This window comes from Diorhabda sublineata, chromosome 3 (assembly GCF_026230105.1).
Source record: "Diorhabda sublineata isolate icDioSubl1.1 chromosome 3, icDioSubl1.1, whole genome shotgun sequence".
In the NCBI taxonomy this organism is placed as follows: domain Eukaryota; kingdom Metazoa; phylum Arthropoda; class Insecta; order Coleoptera; family Chrysomelidae; genus Diorhabda; species Diorhabda sublineata.
In genome coordinates this window covers 21,969,077-21,986,998 of record NC_079476.1, presented here as the reverse complement: position 1 = coordinate 21,986,998, position 17,922 = coordinate 21,969,077, and the positions used below count along the sequence as shown (strand labels likewise).

At 33.5% G+C, this 17,922-nt stretch overlaps 1 protein-coding gene across 1 annotated transcript; it reads right to left on the bottom strand.

Annotated features, from left to right (window-relative positions):
* Positions 1-2,148: 2,148 nt before the first annotated feature.
* On the bottom strand, positions 2,149-17,529 carry LOC130441087 (uncharacterized). The gene is made up of 15 exons (XM_056774608.1): positions 17,379-17,529; positions 14,557-14,690; positions 14,303-14,456; positions 14,000-14,248; positions 12,327-12,538; positions 12,107-12,251; positions 11,020-11,231; positions 10,168-10,461; positions 8,311-8,488; positions 7,737-7,853; positions 7,431-7,684; positions 6,107-6,308; positions 5,017-5,367; positions 4,017-4,163; positions 2,149-2,788 (listed from the first exon to the last, which is right to left on the bottom strand). Exons 1-15 carry the CDS (start codon positions 17,506-17,508, stop codon positions 2,511-2,513), a joined length of 3,057 nt encoding a protein of 1,018 aa, XP_056630586.1. The 5' UTR covers positions 17,509-17,529; the 3' UTR covers positions 2,149-2,510.
* Between the last annotated feature and the right edge of the window lie 393 nt (positions 17,530-17,922).

Here is a 17,922-nt window from a genome sequence, read left to right as displayed (position 1 = left end):
GTTTATACCTATTTAACTAATAGTTAAATTGCCGCTATTATTTTATTTATTGTATATTATTTATAAGTACCATGAAAGTACTTAAAATATTGCTAACAACCAATATTTAGTATGGATTAGTATTCTAAAATTTTCAAAATTGTTCATTTTAATTCTAATATTTGAACAGTTTTGTTGAAAATCGTTCTTATATTCTACATAATAGCATGGCTTTTTGCCCTCTTTATTTCTATCTCGATCCTCTCTTCCCAATGTTGGCACCTTGTAATTACTAGTGAAAAAAAAAGGTATGGCAGGTCCATAATCTTTAATAAGTCGATGGTTTATGTAGTCATCAAGTGTGGTTTATATCGCAACTGATATTAGCACAGAACATACCCAATCCGCCATGTTGTTTCCACTGAATAGTTTGCATTCTTCTTAGGGTATGTTCTGTGGAAATAACTAACCCATAGATATCACGCGTAGGTTTCTCAAGGTCAAACCAAATACATAGTTGAAGGGATAGACCTGTAGATGTCTCTAGCTGTGCTCTTCTTCTTTATTGTTCTTGGTTGCCTAAATAAACTAATTCTCTAATTTATGTGCCAATATAAAAACTGTTTTGTGGTCAGGTTTTCAGCTTTCGCTAGCACTTTTTAGTAGTCGCCATTTTCTACTAGATTTTTGTTATGAGTTTGCATTTCTTCTTAGGGTATTTCTGTGTATATTAGTTTTTATATGACGTGCAAGTGAAACTGTACAGGCACATTTCGAGAAACCCATTAAACATTACTTTAACTGATAACTGATAACTTTAATTGCATGTATGAATACGTTGCTCATTTTTAGACAATGAATATGACGTAGACGTTCCGAAGATACGCCCGATTTAACTTCTAGGGATATTTTTGAGAAACCATTTATAGTACAAAGTTTATGGTGCACCACCTAGAAATATGAAAGATCTCTAACACTGCCTAACTGTCAGCGGACTCCAACGAATAATAAATAATATTCACATAGTCAGCGGATTCCAAAACACGGATCAAATAAATATAAGTTCATTGTAACTAATGAAGATTAATTCATTTTAGTTAAAAAGTGTCTCGAAGAACATTTCTATATCATAGCAGGATGTCCTTTAAGTACATCATAAATATCGCGGAAAGAAAAGCATTTGAGAACAGATTGTTGGTTGGTATATTCGTTGAAATTTTCAAGAAAATTTTATGTAGGTTATACCTTTAGGAATCATTAAACTTGATGATAATAAAAACAAAAATTTTGTGCTTCGTTGATGTTTTGTCACAAATTAAATTTCTGAACGCAACTATAATATTTGACATTTGACAACTATATTTGCGAGTGACGATTACCGCTACGTGCGCGAGAACTTTCTTTATTTCGGTGATCCTTCGTGATTGTGACATTTCAAGTTATGCGATCTTTTGTGATAGTGAAACTTTACTACTAACATGCGAGTATTGTTGCAGTTTTGTGAAGCAGTTGCTAGACGTCTGGTTTCCCACGGAGTTTTTAAATTCACTAAAATTACCTGGATTACCACTTCACAATTTGCGGTTAAAAGTAGAATCAGTTGCCATCATGCTGGGTAACATTAATCAACCTCGACTGTGCAATAGAACAAGATTGACTCTGGAAAAGGACACGAATAACGTCATTGAGGCAAAAATCATAAAGGGAAAATACAAAGGAGAGGATGTCTTGATCGTATACTGATGTTTCCAACTGATTTACCATTCGATTTTAAACGTTTACAATTTCCGGTACGACTGGTCTTTGCGATGACCATAAATAAATCGCAAGGCTAGTTGTTCGAAGTTAGCGGAATCAACTTGGAGTTCCCCTGGGTCGCATATGGACAGTTATACGTCGCATGTTCGCATGTCGGAAAATCGTCATCTTTTTTTATTTACGCACCACAAAACAAAACAAAAAATGTTGTTTATTAGAAAGCTTTAAATTGATTAACAGTGTGTATCATAGCTGTGTGTGTCTTCAATATAAAATTGAAACCTTATAAAGGCAGTATTTAAGGAAAACTCTGTAAGCTATATCATGTGTAATTAATCGGATTAAAAAAGGATTCCTTTTGTTTGTTTTATACAAAAGTTATACTAAGGATAAAATTAAAAAAAAAACTCATAAAACTAAAACGGCTCTTTATTGAATGTCATCTATTATAATAAAAAGAATCATAGTAATTGGTCTTTAATACAGTTTTTCTAGACCAAAAAATGTGAGGTTGTATCTTTTAGAGGTCCCAACGAATCGAGATTTATTGGCTCCAATAAATTTCCAAAAATAATACACATTTTCAAAATGAGGAGCAAATAATTATATGTTATTGGCAGCAAAGTAAATTACAAAACCTCGTATTTTTTATCTTCATATTATATAAAATATTCTTTATTTTCCATTAAACAAGTCTTAACAAATTATATTGAATCACGACTTGTTTGTTATTCAATAATGCGGTTTTTCTTTTCTCTGTCGATAGTTTAAATTCAAACTCGTTTTAAAAATACACCATCACCAAGCGCTCCTAAATACGTAGGCCAACTCTGTTTATTCTTTGGCAAAAATTTAGCACAAGTCTCATTCAATTTTTGATTCACACATTCACATTCAACTCTTAATCTGTAGACTGTCATTTCTCCAAGTCGAAGATGGGGTAATTGTTTGAAATAAGCGAACTCGTTTTTCAAGTTAGTTTGTTCTTCCGTACATTCGCTCATAAAAAGTTCTTTATCTGTTGTTTTTTGAAAATAATGCGAAGCTTTATCTGAAAACGAATAAAAAAATCACCCAATAAACTAAGTCAGGTTCTAATCTTGAACACACGAAGGTTGCTACTCAAATTTTAAGATATGGCAACATTGATGTGAATATGTCAAATCTGACAATGACATCATAAAGTTTGACATTTTTAACGGTGAAAGTACTCCGAACGTGTTGTCATACGAGTAGCATTTGAGTTTGGTCAAAAAATGGAATTAAATCACGAACATTTACATGCGATGAGTTTCAACGTGGATTGAACCAACAGCCGATGAACTTGCTTCGACTTTTGGCGATTAATCACCGTCTCCAGCTACCGTATTTCGCTGGTTTTCCGAATTCAACTGTAGTCGCACTTCGCTACGGGATGAATTTCGTGAAGGTCGTCCAAAATCGGAGTTTTGCCAGAAAACATCGATACTGTGCGTAAACTGATATGTCATGTGATATACCGTGAGATTGAGGCATACTTGGGCATTCAATTTGCATGAGCATTGAGCTGTCAAAAGATTTGTTCTTGTTGGATACCACATAATTTGACATTCGCTCAAATAAGCTCGTGTTAATTGGTGCGAAGAAATTCTGAAAAAATTCAATCTCAGGTCTTCAAAAGACGTTTATGAGATCGTGATTGGCAACGAATCATGAATCTATGGATATGAGCCCTTCTTTTAAGATGAGCGCACTAAGCACTTCAAAGGAAATAACGCCACCGTAGAACGGTCAATTCTGATTGGTACACATTTGTTTGCCAAAAGTGTTCGAAAAAATCAGGGAAACCAATCGCAGAAGATGAATCATTCTCCGAGTTCTCACACATCAGTCCAAATAAGGAAGTTTTTGAACAGTCAAAACATCAAATTGATGGTTCATCCGCCGTATAGTCCTTGATTTCTGCAAATCAAAAATAAATTTGCGAGGTCAACGTTTTTCTATACCTGAAGGACTGGTTGATGCGTTCAAATTACATGTTTTGGAAGTATAAATTCGAAATGGAAAAAATGAAATTGGTTCAAACGCATCCGAAGTGTATCGATCTTAATGGAGAATATTTTGAAAAAACAATAAAGCCGTTTCCGATTATAAATATTTGTTTTTATTTGTTTATCCCAAAACTTAAGTAGCGTCCCTTTGTATGTTAATGTTACAGATAAATTTTAAAAACAAAAAAAATATTTCCACAAGATGCACTATAAAGAAAAAAGTATTCTTTTAATAAGCTTTATTTCTACCTTGCTCAAGTTTATCCTGGATGCATTGATTAATATCTTCTGAAAGCATATCTTCAATTTTTTTTGGCGGCGGTTGCCAGTAAGTCACGAATACAATGTCAAATGAATTAGTCCCGTTAGTTGTGTTGAAAGATTCCAGTATAGCACCTACACAGTACAAATATTATCTAAGCAATAAAATGAAAATTGTACAATTTTCTTAAATATTTATTTGGTGTGGTTGGGTGTGGTACCGGTGAATTTTTTTGGAGAAACTACAATAAAAGAGCAAATTTGCTACTAGAATATGTTATCGGGTTCTTCTAAGAAGCCATCCAACCTTTTTATAATAGTTAGGAAAGGAAAAGATAATCTACTGTTTTAAGTTTGAAATCTTTCGTATGAAAACCAACTAAAAATTTTAAAATGAAAGCAAAATTGATCGAGGAACTAATCTTGGTAAGAAATTCGTTGTTAGAAGGGATAGCGTTGATTTGGCAGACCAAAGAGTTTCTACATATGATCTCGATAGTAAATATACCAATTGGTGCCGAAAAGATTTTTAGAATAAAAAGGTTTAGAGAAGGGTATCGTCTTAGAGGTACATGTGGACTTAGAACCAAACGTCAAAAATTTATGGTAAATGTTGACGTCCATTTGCCAGAAGAAGATATCACCAGCGTACCAAAAATAAGGTAGAAAAGCGTACGAGGACAATCTGTAAGCTTGTAATGTGCAATATGTAAAAATTGTTTTTGTCTTTTCATTCATAATGAAAAATCAATAAACTATAGATGATAATATGTTGGTGATGTCTGAAATCCGTACCAATGAGAAATACTATCCCAAAAAAGCAAACATATAATCCCAGGACTTTTTGACTCAAAAAAAATAATATTATTAACCTCGAACTAAAATTTAATCGAAAATATATTTAGTGGTGAAAAGTTTCAAACTTCTTTTGAATAGGAAGTGTTTAAAGATTAAAATGAAAATAAAGAAGTAAACACTACGAACTCACCCACTGATGTAACTTTCACAGAACCATGTGAAGTAAAATTAACATTTCTTTTTCCTCTATAACGACCATCTATCCAATCTTTCATTTCTTTTTCAGATTCCAAATCCCACAAAGTCATAGAAGCATTCTTTTTAGCTTCCTCCATTTGTTTTTTAATAATCTTTTGTATTTCTTCCTTCTCTTTTATTTTATCAATATGCTCGTTAACGTCTCTTTGTTCAAATCTAGATTTTCGAAGACGCATTTCTTCATTTTTGACGTACGTATCTTTTAGGATTTCCGTAGGTACGTAATCGACGTCATGGAGAAGCCTATTTCTAGATTTTCTGACATTGGTATAATCGAAGATACCTAAGAGAAGAAATGAAGGCATTACCTAGCATCCTAAGATTTACTAAAGAGATAATTCTTTAGATATCAAAACTGATTTACTTAGAAACTATTTGTCAATCAAAAATTGACGCATCTCGTTATTTTGTCTTAAGTTAAATGAAAAATTTCCAAATATCTTTGAACAAATTCGCGAACTAAATTATTCAAAATGGAAACTGGTTTTTCATTTTATGTGTTACGGGCGCTAGTCTTGTGTCCAGTTATGGGCGAGTGTTGATTCGAGGATCGCGAAAAGGTAGCACAATAAACACGTGCCGAATCTCTATGTGTAGCGTAACTCCGCTGACATCTAGGCGTTCGAGATTTGCTTACGCCGCTCTCCGAGGAAAAGTGTCCCTAACGATTCGATTCAACGTTTTGCCCGGATCCGTGTAGGTAAGGAATAGGAGGGGTGTCCTGAAACAGTGTGGAAGGTAGAAGGATGTTGATTTTATCCTAAAACGTGCTAGCAGGTTTATCGGTTAAGTTATTTCCATGCTATTAGGACGGTTATAAAAGGAAGGAATTCCCAGTCGAAAGATGAAAAAGTCGTAAGTGAAAGTGTTCTGTATTGTACATTTTTGAATGCAAGAGAACATGGCGTGGTCGCCAAAATGTAACCTCAAATTCATCTTAAATTAATGCAACAAATTTGGTTCGTGAGAACGCGTCTTGAATAAAATATTAATTCTAATACTTATAAAGTTAAATTACAAACCGTTGTTTTTTTCCGATAAATTTTTCTTTTTTGAAGTAGAAAATCCACTTTTGGACGTTTTTATTTTATTTTCTTTACTTCTGGGATCTCTGCTAGTTGCAGATACTAAATTGTGTGTGATTGTAGGACGTTTAACGTCATATGGTATCGTTTCTTCTATCGTAGGATAATAATTAGTGTCGTATTCAGGTGGTGGTACTTCCTACAACAAGTCTTAATGGAAATGCAACCATAATATAGTTAAAATTTATTTAGTTATACCGTATAATAAATATTGATATTGATACTATAACGCTTTTAGAAAACTATGATTCTGGGCGAGAGAGATCAGTTGATTACGGATCCTAACTAAGAATGAGATTTTTATCAAAATTTCTGAGCGTTGTGTTCTGTTTTCAAATTCAAAACCCACAGAAATCTTTTATTTCTATTAAGTACTTTAAATTCATGTGTTGTTTCATAACTTTACGGCATTTATTTTGTAACAAAGAGCAGTATCAGAAAAATAGCTCGGCTTAAATTTAAAATCTAATTCTCCCCCGAAACCATAGGCAACGCAACCCCACCTTTCACACACAAAAAAGGAAAGAGCTCCCTTATAACTTCGGGGATAAGAAGTATGAGCAGAGTATGAGCACCTGCGAAATGACAGGGGGTGGTGAAACTTTTTTCTTCGCATTTATCCGTGAAATTATCAAGGAGTGGGCTTCGAGGGACGCGCTTTCTCACACGCACGCGTGTATGTGTAGGAGGAAGGAAGTTAAACCACCGTCCTCATCGAAGCTAGAAGTCGACCAAGGAACAAACAACACTAATGTAATTATGTTTAGCCCAACCGAAATACGCGCACTTTTGTACAGATCAGGTAATAAACAAATTGGTGTAAATGAGAAGCATGCCAAGTACGACCGATAAGCAGAGGATTTTTGTGGATCATTCACTCCCTCGTCTGTTCAGCAGATGAAGAGCTTCAAATTGGGAGAGAACAGCTGCTGCACTAATTGTAAAGTGGAAAAAGTCGTTGGAATGGATCCACATACGTATTCAAATGACAATGTTGGGTGCGATCTCTCTGCGAGTTCGATGAGCTCGGAAAAGGGTTCGAGCACTTGTGCTAGAAGATGGGGCCGTCCTTCCATGGCTAAATGTTTATTAACTCGTTATATATTGTTTGTTATCTATATATAAATATTATGAGCAGAGTAATTGATAACTTGTTATCAATTCTAATTTATTTCCTTTCTTTTATCATATTTGAAACTATTACAAAGTAATTTCAAATAACCTATGACAAAATTCCACGTTTTCATTCATTTATACGTACTCTGTCTTCTCCAAAGGTATCAATGTCATCGTTGGAAGAGGTCATAAAACCTTGTATTCCTAAATTTCGATCCTTATGCCTAAAGCTGGAAGAACCGTATTTTCTAATTCCAATCGGTACTGGATCTACTTTATAATTTTCATCAACTTCTGATTGTCCGTTGTTTATATGAATTTTAGAATGAAATTTATAATGATCTTTTAACTGTCTCAATACTGATCTACTGCTGTCCAATTCATGAGATAATCTATCCGCTAAAAAAAAACAATTTTGAGTCGAGATGAAGGACGTATCTTTATTGATTACCTGAATTATATAAAACAAACCCTGGCGGTTGGTGGAATTGACTCAAGGCATTTAATTTCATATTCAACGTATTGTTAAATTGGTCAATACATGGTCCATAAAATTCATTTGATATAACTAAAAATTCAATTTCATTATAAACATTAATACAGTTGAAACTGTTAAATTGGGTCACAGTCTTATATATAGGTCTTAAAACGAGGGCAACGGGGATGGTTCGATCCACAGCCGCTTAGTTATCTTACTCAATGGCCGCCAGGTCGGCGTTGTGATCGAGGGATGGATAATAAGAGCCATGTACAATGCAGCTTAACAGTTCTAAATCGGTTTAACCTAATAATAAAGTTAACACCTAAAACAACGTCGATGTGTAGAAATTTCGGTTTCAAGACCCATATGTAAGACCGTGGATTGCGTACTGTATTTATGTGATAAAAAAATAGTAACAGATTAAAAAGAAAATTAATGTGATTATAAAAAGAAAGCTATACGTAAATAACATGTAAGAATGATAGTTTAAACAGCATAATATGTTTATATTATTAATATTATAATTGAAATTTTGTTATTTCACCTTTAGATCCATCCAACTTTTCAAGGGCATCCAACTTTGTACATTCTGACGTCCAGAATAAATATAAATCAAATCCCAATGATTCTAAACTTACTGTTAACCCACTAGACTGGGTTATCACAGCACCAGTTATCGGTTTATAGATAGATTCGCCGTTTTTTCCATCAATTATAAATGTCTAAAAGATAATTTAGCTTTATCTTGTGAGCTAGTTTTGATAATAAGAAACATCTAGTCACATATCTCTCAGGTCGAAATAAATATTCATAAATCTCCAAGAAGGAAAAGTTTACAGAGAGCGAGACATTCGTTGGTTTATTTTCGCGAGGTTTGGGGACAGTTTTATGCAGGATGTGGAGTGTAGTTGGGATTGTGTTAGATTATAGGAAGGTAGTGAGGTATAGACTAAAATAATGGAAGCAAAAAATAACTCAACGGTTTAAAGGCTCAAATGGAAAGGTGAGAGATGTACGCTCCGGGCATCGGAATGGTTGAAGATAATGAGTTGGGTTTTTTGAAAATTGAGAGGCGCCATCCAGCCAGATTTTGAGACGGGTTTTTGAGAGAACGAATATCTGAGTCGGAGGCAATTAATGCGGTATCTTCCACATATCAATGGACCGTTTCCACGACACTCAGTTTTATTATCAAATACGGCAGTTGGATAGTCAGAAGCTTACTCATGAATCCGGCATGCCATCTAATTATCTGATAGTCTTCTGGATGAATTAATGAATTATAACGTTAACGAAAGAGATAATAATAAGAAATTGTTAGTGTTTGTAGATACTCTATGTGCAAGGTTTAAGTACGCAAAAGTGACAATCGTGCAATGTTACCAATTAAAAATTTCTCTTTAATGATCTTGAAAGTTGATAGCTTCCTACCAATCCTACTTCAGCTGTTCTAATAATTAAATATGAAGTTAGTTTTTTATTGGTGACATGATTACGGAGCGCGATTTAAATTTTTTAAAAATACTTTTGTATATGCCCAGTTCAGAATCATAAAAAAATACGGTTATTTGGCGATGTCGAAATTAGAAAGTTCTTATCAATACTTTGGTTTATGATTTACACGAAACGATCGATTCTTTTGATTGAAATTCATCGAATTTCATAGAATTATCTCTATTATCTCATATCATTATCATATTTCTAGAATTATCGACCCTAACCTAAGCTGAAGTAAACCTAAACTAAAGTTAATCTTATCGAAGCTAAAGTAAGCTAACCTAGACATAAAATGTGTTCATTCCTAGGTTGAACACTATCAAGAGACAGTTCCCAATTCGAGTGCAAAGAATAGTTGAAGAAATAAAAAGGTGAACGGTTTTATTTGTTTTTTTTATGACTATATGTTTTTGCCCTCTCAGCTAAACTTCCTATTTCCGAAAAATAGACCCTTCAAAACAAAACCATTTGTTTAAATCATAAATCCAATTGAAAAAGCTGAGCAGAATCTACTAACTCGTAAGAAACTCTGTTCCGACATCTGGGATCTCAATAAATGGAATTTTAGATCTCGAAAACGCCAAACTAACGTGTTTTTACTATGCTCCTATGTCGGGCAGATACAGAAGTATGGACAACTTTGCAACAGCTATAAAAAGTGACAATTAAATCCCAGAGAATATAATAATAGCCTCCCTTTATTAAATGTAATTAATGGCTTTAATATAATTTTATTTATCAATCAAAAGATGGTCGATCTACTGAAAAGTAGGTAGCTTTGGTAACACTGTAATCACGTGACTAGAAAAACGTTCTAATGGGTTAGGTGCGTAAGTCAACCTTTGACATATATATAAACAATGGCCCATCCGCTGAACACGGATTTGTATTATTTTCAACTTACTTGTGTATAATTATAATTCAAAATACCATCATATTTTTGATATATGATCAAAAAGTCCGTAATATTGTCAGAGTTGAAGTAAGCAGGAGTTGGAATAATATTCGTTTCTGCACCATTACCAGGTACTGTGAAATTCCAAATTTGTTTGAAGGATTTTCCATCTATCGCTACCAAACATGAATTATACATGGCTGTTACTATATCAGGGATTGCATCTCCAGTGATATCTACCAATACTGATTGCGTTAACACACCCTTGAATTTATCTTCGTAGATATTTTTTGTGGAATTTCCCTGGAATCATCGAAATTGCCATAAAAAAATGTAATAAGACAAACGTTACACATTTATTGAAAATATATTTAGGCAATTTAGGGCAAGCGCATTGTTGTGATGAAACAAAACTTTTTCTTTCAACAAATGCGGTCGTTTTTCTAAACCTCAGCATCAAAATGTGTCAGCAAATCAGCATATTTATAAGTAAATAGAAGTTACAGCTGAAAAGCTGAAAACCACCAATAAATCATTGCATAAGATGGAGGACTTTCAGGATAATGTTTACACAATTTTTTTCAGTTTCTTTGATTTTTTTATGAAACAAATATTTAATTATCATTCGCAATTCTTTTTTCTCCCAATAACGAAAACAATTTTCTTTATATGACTATTAAGACAAGCCAACACTATTGTTTCAACTTATTTTAGTAATCAAGGTTGTTAGAAAAAACTTTATAAAAGTAAAATTTAAAACATTACGATATGCATAATGCTGTAGATGTATCTAATAAGAAATTAAAAAGCAGGTGTTGTTTTACGGATAATTTTAGAAAATTGCAAATGTATAATACTTACTAACACTCCTAATAAAACATCTTCCAAAGGAGTCACGGTTAGATTTCCAGCAGTTGTGGGAGATCCTGTACCAAATATCACAAACGACCTTGTATTATTCTGACTAAGAACTTGAGGCATGTAAAAAGTTTTTGCACCTCCTGGAGTTGTCACAGTTTTCAATTTCTCTCCATTTTTACCAGATAACAAAACTAGACGACCATCTTTCTCAACTAAAATTCAAAATTACGGACAATGATATATATTGAGACTCTTAAAAGTTTTGGTATCACAGACTGGTATTTCCATAACAAGCGTTCTAAGGGTCCTACATGAGTATTTAAATATGACAAAAATTACTGCAAGGTGAGTGCCTCGAATTCTCAGCGCAGTGCCAAAGCGGCTTCGAATAGAATATTGTGAGCAATTTTTAGCGCTTTGCGAGGACCAAGAAATGTAATCCTGTCAATTGAACAGGTGATGGAAAGGCGAGCCCATGCGAAAAAAAGAGTAAAGGTCAAGAGCAGCACCAGAAAAGTGATTGCTTCAATAATTAAGGACTGCGATGGTATCCTTTAATTGTTTTATACTGAAAATACAACCGCAAAAGCGGCTTATTACTCTGAAATACTAAGGCATCTGCGTTAAAAAATTATGGAAAAAAAACGACAAAATCAGTCGAGATGTGCGGTCCTCCAGTCTACATTGCTTCGCTTTCCAAGGCTACTATACACGAATATGGTTTCACAGAAATTGAACACCCATTGTATAGCCCTGATCTAACCCCGCCCGACTATTTTTTTGACAAAGATGCCGACCATGTTAAAGGATAAAAGATTTAATAGCGACGATCATATTTTTATAGTGGCATAGAAGCTTTAGTCAGACGTTCTGTAAAGTGTGCGGAAAGAATATATCGAAAAATAATCACAGTTTTTTTATTTATGACCTTTCTTTCTATATACATATCTATACTAACTTATGATGCCAAGATGGCTGCTAAAGCATCCTCTCACTGCCATGCCAAACCTAAATGTCTGTTATTTTCCTCGCATATATAAAACACGGTGTGTTTAAATTAAATCTAGTAGATAAATGTATATATTACCACTTAAAGAAGAACTGGAAGCTAAAATATCGGGAATGGTGTCATTATTTTGATCTGGAATGAACGAAGCGACGTATATATTGAGTCTTCCGGTATTCAATTTCCAAATAATTGTACCATTTTTTGAATCAATCACTGCAATTGTCTAAAATTAAAAATAATAATTAATATAAATAAAAAGGATAAATAGTAAGGATTATTTCGTGGACATAATAATTACCCCTTCCATTCCTATAACTAAACAATCATTTTGTTGATCTCCATTTATATCGTTGGTACAATGGAGAGAATATATTGTATCATTAAACCAGTGTCTCCATATAATATTTCCTGTTAGTCCATTTAAAGCTAGAACACCACCCTCACAAGGAGATGGTACTCCCATGAATATAGGACAAAATAAATCTGGCGGTAATATGTTATAATTATCACCTGAAAAAACAACGTGATTACAGCTGAAAGAACCAGATCAAGAGGTAAATCATTACGTCAATGTATAGATCAGAAGAGAAAAATCAATCTAGGATTACACGAAGCCACTGAAATAAAAAAAAAACGAAAAAAGGATCCTGACAATCAAAAGACACTTAATGTCCTTGCGGAAATAAGGAATTGAGGAGAAATGTGCTAGAAAGAAAATGAAGACTGGTCAGTCTTGGAACAATGGAAAATTCTATATGTATCTCAATTCCATCAATTTAATCAATTTCTACTTTTTCTTCTTCTAATGCAATCCATCTATTGATGTTTGCGATAATTTTTTCCATTATTTTTCTATTCCTTGTGGCGTTTGTTAATGAATGTATATCGTGTAAGTCTGTTCAATGTTTGATATTTCGCAGCCAAGACATTTTCCTTCTTTCAGGAATTGATATTTCGAATTATATGCCCCAAATATGCCGTTTTACTCTTTTTAATAATTCCAATGAGTTCTCTTTTCCAAGTTTCAGAAATGCTGTTATCTGATGTCCAGTCCTCAGAAAGCAATGTGCCCAAATACTGTTACGCTAATATTTTCTTATATATTGCGGTTTGTAGATATTTATTTTTGTTACTTCGGTCTCCCACTTTATCAATCAATTGTTGTAGGTCCGACAAGTTATCAGCGATTGAGACCGTGTCATCAGCATATCTGATATTGTTAATCCACACTCTATTAACCTTAACTCCCATCTACGGTCCTTCAAAACCTCCTGACAAATCCCCTCCGAATATAAATTAAACAGAAGTTTGGTTCCAATATAAGTTTTCAATACATCGAATGTTTTTTGAGAAACTGCATTAATTTATGGTGTCGTACACTATCGAATACCTTCTCGATATCAATGAAGCATAGACATATTTTCGTCGATCATGGCAATTCTGAACTAACACCTGCGTGGCGATTATTGCTTCTCGTGTACCTAATCCTTGTCTAATCCCAAGTTGTGAGTGGCTCATATCTCTTTGGTATTTTTGATATATGATTTTTAGGAATATTTTTAAGATATGTGACTCCTCAGGCTTTTAAGTCTGTGATTGCTTTCTCAATCTCGTCTTTAGTAATCGGTTGTCCGGTTATTGAGATATTGATATCAACTGGGGGTCTGTCGTCGTTAAATAATTCATGTTTTTGTTTTTGTTTTTTTGTCGAGTACTATCTAATTATTATTATCAACTGTTGTTTTCTCTTTCCTATATACGACCGCGGTGTCTTTCAGCTTTTTATGCCGATTGAAATCGTGTTGATTTTCTAGTTGTACTATTTCTGAACGTTCTCGTATACTAATCTATTTTGTATTGAGCTTCTAACAATGAATCTCATCCCTCATCGTAGATTTTATTAGAGGGTCTTTAATTTTTTTCTAGTGCGAACAGTTTCTGTGTGACTGATTTTACTATATTTCTACTTACCTGTGCCAAATCCAAAAATAATGTCATCGACACCATCGTTATCTACATCTAATACTCTAACAGGAGAATCAGTATTCAGTTTTGGTAAATTGATAGACCACACGTCGGAGACTTTTAAATTATCACATGGAAGTAGCTTACTCGAGTTGATTGGTTCTTGTTTCTGAGCTTTTTTTATTATCCAATCTCTTACTTTGTCTAATGGAATTGGGTACATTGATACTAGAACTACTACTAAGATAATAAGACCTAAAAAAATGAAACGGAGTTAATGCTGTAACAACGGAATTATATATTACTTACCAACAAGAACGCTTAGAGCTGCAAATATGTAACAACAAGGTTTGAGGAAGGCTTTGCATGGTGGCTTAGCTTTGAGTCTTGTTCCTAAATCCGGTCTTGCTACTTTTCGTCTGGGTGCCATGAGAGGTCTTTTAACTGTAAGTTCATCTGCCAACTAGGTAGAAATATAGAATGAATCTTTGTTTATCTTTCATACAGACTTTATCTCTTAGTATTTCATAGTTTCATAAAGGAAATTTATTATTACTACTTACTTTATATCCATTTTTCCCATCTCTTATAAAAACCTCGTCTTCGACATCACTTAAATCATCTTCATCCAAAGATATACTTTCTCTTACTTCGCCTCTTAAATTCATACTCGGATATACCGATACTTTCATTTCAGCTTCAACAAAAGGATTTAATAACGAATTTAAAAATATAAATTCAAAAAAGATCATTTAGAAAGTCATCTGCGAATTTTGTCGGTTCATTTTAAATACGCTGGGATATAAAAGACTTGATTCCAGTTGCGTTAAAGTTTTTGAAAATATTTTGGGTTTTTAACAAATTTATTGACTAAATATAGAGGCTATAACAGATCTACTGTATGAGCAGATTGAAATTGTCTTCATAATAATTTACTTATTTTGAAGACTGCTCCTGACAAAGCCATTAATCCATGAATCATCCGTATACTACTACATTATTCACTATTGTGGGCTTGTCTACTGTGTCTTTAAGCGCTTATTACTAACAGTCACAAAGACCTGGTCACTGCGCATTAAAATGATAGGACTTTCACCTATTACCTGCTTATAGATTTTCGCTTTGCCGGTTACTCCAGCATGCATTTTCTTAACGATACACAGCCTATATGTCGTCCACATAGCTTCGAATTGTATCATAAGGTGCAAAGGTGGAAAATCCAGAAGAACTTCAAGGACCCTTGTTGGAGCCGTACACATGGTCCCTGTATTACCAAGGGACGTGAAGCTCTTATTTCTGTTCAGTTGTACTCTGGATTTTTTATCTTTCTCTTTCAGGGCCACCACACGAGAGCACCGTCTGTGGTAAGAAGTTCAACTAACAAAATCTATATCCAGTGAGGAATCTTCTTTATTCTGGTGTCGTCGTGTTCACATCCAATGTATTGGGTGTGTAGATACTTCACCAGACGCTTGACATGAGACCTCGCAAAATTATGAGATTACGAGACCTCGTTTTAATCAGCAATCAATTCGTCAAAAATCAGACACCACAGGGTTAGAGACAAAACTGCAACATATGGGCAAGCTCTGTTATTGGAAATGTTTATTTATTTTATCAGAAGTATTCAAATGATTGGTAAATTTCTATTTGTTTATTATCTCTTTGTCATTCGCAAAATAAGGTCTTTCAAATCTTGACTACCCTACTATATACTATTAGACTATTGATAGTGGTTATTTTACCATGATTATAACATGGTAGAAATGTTTTATGTCATCTGTAACGTTATTTCAGGCACATATAATTCGAATCGCTTGAAAAAAGTATAATATAATAGTAAAAAAATACACAAAATGTCCAAAGTTTTGGACGCTTCCAAGTATATCAGATCGCTTTCAAATGCAAGAACTATTGAAAATGTAGACAGAATATGAAAACTGAAAACACACCACCGTTCATCCTACTTTCCTAATTAATTGTTACACGGTAATTCGAATAAATAAATAAATGACTTTATGGCTAATGGCTAATAAAAATAGTCCTGTGACTCCTTAACCTCCCTTTCATCTGAGGTAAGTCCTCTTGAATTTTTCATCTTCTCTAAATTGAAAACTCTACATGAAAGTTGCTTTGTGACAAGAAAACTTTCCAAAAGGAAACAGAAAAAAGTTACTGAAGGCCAGATTGACAGAGTACAATGGATGGTCAACAAATTGGAAGTGCAAATTGTTAATTGTAGCCATGGTGATCAACGAAAAGCGAGAAGGTACGCTGACCTGATAGGAAAGCACTTTATTTTTCTTCAAATACGGTCGCTTTTTGCAATTTCACCTTATCAAGCAATGATCCGAAATACGATCCTGTTATTGTTTTACTTTCCTGAAGATAGTGGATGAACAAAACCCCATAACTGTCCCAAAAAATCGGCCGACGTTGCTTGCAGAGAGCAAGTTCGCTCTTTGTAACCCGCTGACTTATCTGTTTTCGACCTCTTCATTTTCTCAAACCGCCTCTTCTATATATCTAACCTTAATCTCGCATTCGTCTAATACCATTTGGTGAACTTTTTCGATGATATCGCTAGTTGTTGTAGTTTTTGGATGTCTCGAACGCTCGTCGTCAGCCAAACTGATACGGCCACGTTTAAATTCAGCTGCTTCAAAATTTTACGATCGTTAATGATGATGCAGGGGATCCGTACACAGTTTATAGCTCCTTTTTTGCGCAGGCGTATTGCCATTCAAAAACAAATATTTAATCACTCAATTTTCAGAAATATTTTCACAGCACTCATTTGTACAATTGTCAAACACAAATTAAGCGTTCAAAATGGCTGGAATTTTAATGATAATCTCACAAAGCATGCGCAAATAAATTGTGCTGACATCTTTAGGTTAAAGTCGAAAACTTTTCAGATAACACTCGTAAATGTAAATGCCTTTCAATTCCAATCAACTTGATGACTATTTTCGATTATATGAAAACAGAAGAGAATTTTCTCTCACCGATCAGAAATTATTTGATCTAAGAGATACTCAGAATTAATCGTTAATTACTTACCATTTTTTTACTTTGAATAAAATCAGTCATAAGTGAAATTCTATCTACCGCAACAATATCTCGGTTTATAAATATAATATGAGAAAAACGAATGAAAGAAAACAGATATTTTTCACATGAATTAATATTTAACGTCATATGGAACCTGTTGATATAGGTACCTATCTATAAATATATAATATAAATCACAGATAAACAAAAAAATTGCTTATATTGATTGATTTCATTTGATTAAATACAAATATCACATTTAAGTAATATACAAACATACAGATATTTGTCAAAATGTATACCAATTCAGCTTATTTTAAAATATTCTTACCGTTATGTGCGAAAAACGTCCTTAAAAACGAATATATCACAGTCTCACTAAATATTAAATCTGTGTTTATGCTTGTTAATTTGCTTCTATATTTTTTATTTATATAAACATATGTTGTTGTAAGGTACATGAAAGAAATTGATGAATTCTGGTGAACAGCACAACTCCGAATTATTGATTTTGCTGCAAGCCTGCGTTGGGTTGTAGTGGTTCATCTATGGGGTTATTTAAATACCAATACGAATCGTTTTTCAGTTTATATTTACATCCTCATTTGTTAAAAAGTGGTAGATTCGATGATGCACATATTTATATCAAAATTTTCAAGATTCTTAAACTTAAGTTTCCATATTTTATTTAATTTTTTGTTGAATACAAATCATACTTGACTTTTTCCTTCCACCATGCATTTTGTATACATGTCTATTTGTTAACACCAAAATAAATATTTAAAATATAAATAATTAACTATTTTGATACAGGCAACCAAACTTACGAATATTACACTTACAATATAAAGCTGACTTCTCTAATACAGGGTAAA

What these genes read in the sequence shown, in the direction of transcription:
- LOC130441087 (XM_056774608.1), bottom strand. Translation starts at nt 17,508, where the DNA reads ATGTACCTTACAACAACATATGTTTATATAAATAAAAAATATAGAAGC. An exon ending in ATGGGAAAAATGGATATAAA is followed by an intron (nt 14,457 to 14,556) that starts GTAAGTAGTAAT and finishes ATTTCTACCTAG; the next exon opens with TTGGCAGATGAACTTACAGT. An exon ending in TTCCAGTTCTTCTTTAAGTG is followed by an intron (nt 11,232 to 12,106) that starts GTAATATATACA and finishes TTTGAATTTTAG; the next exon opens with TTGAGAAAGATGGTCGTCTA.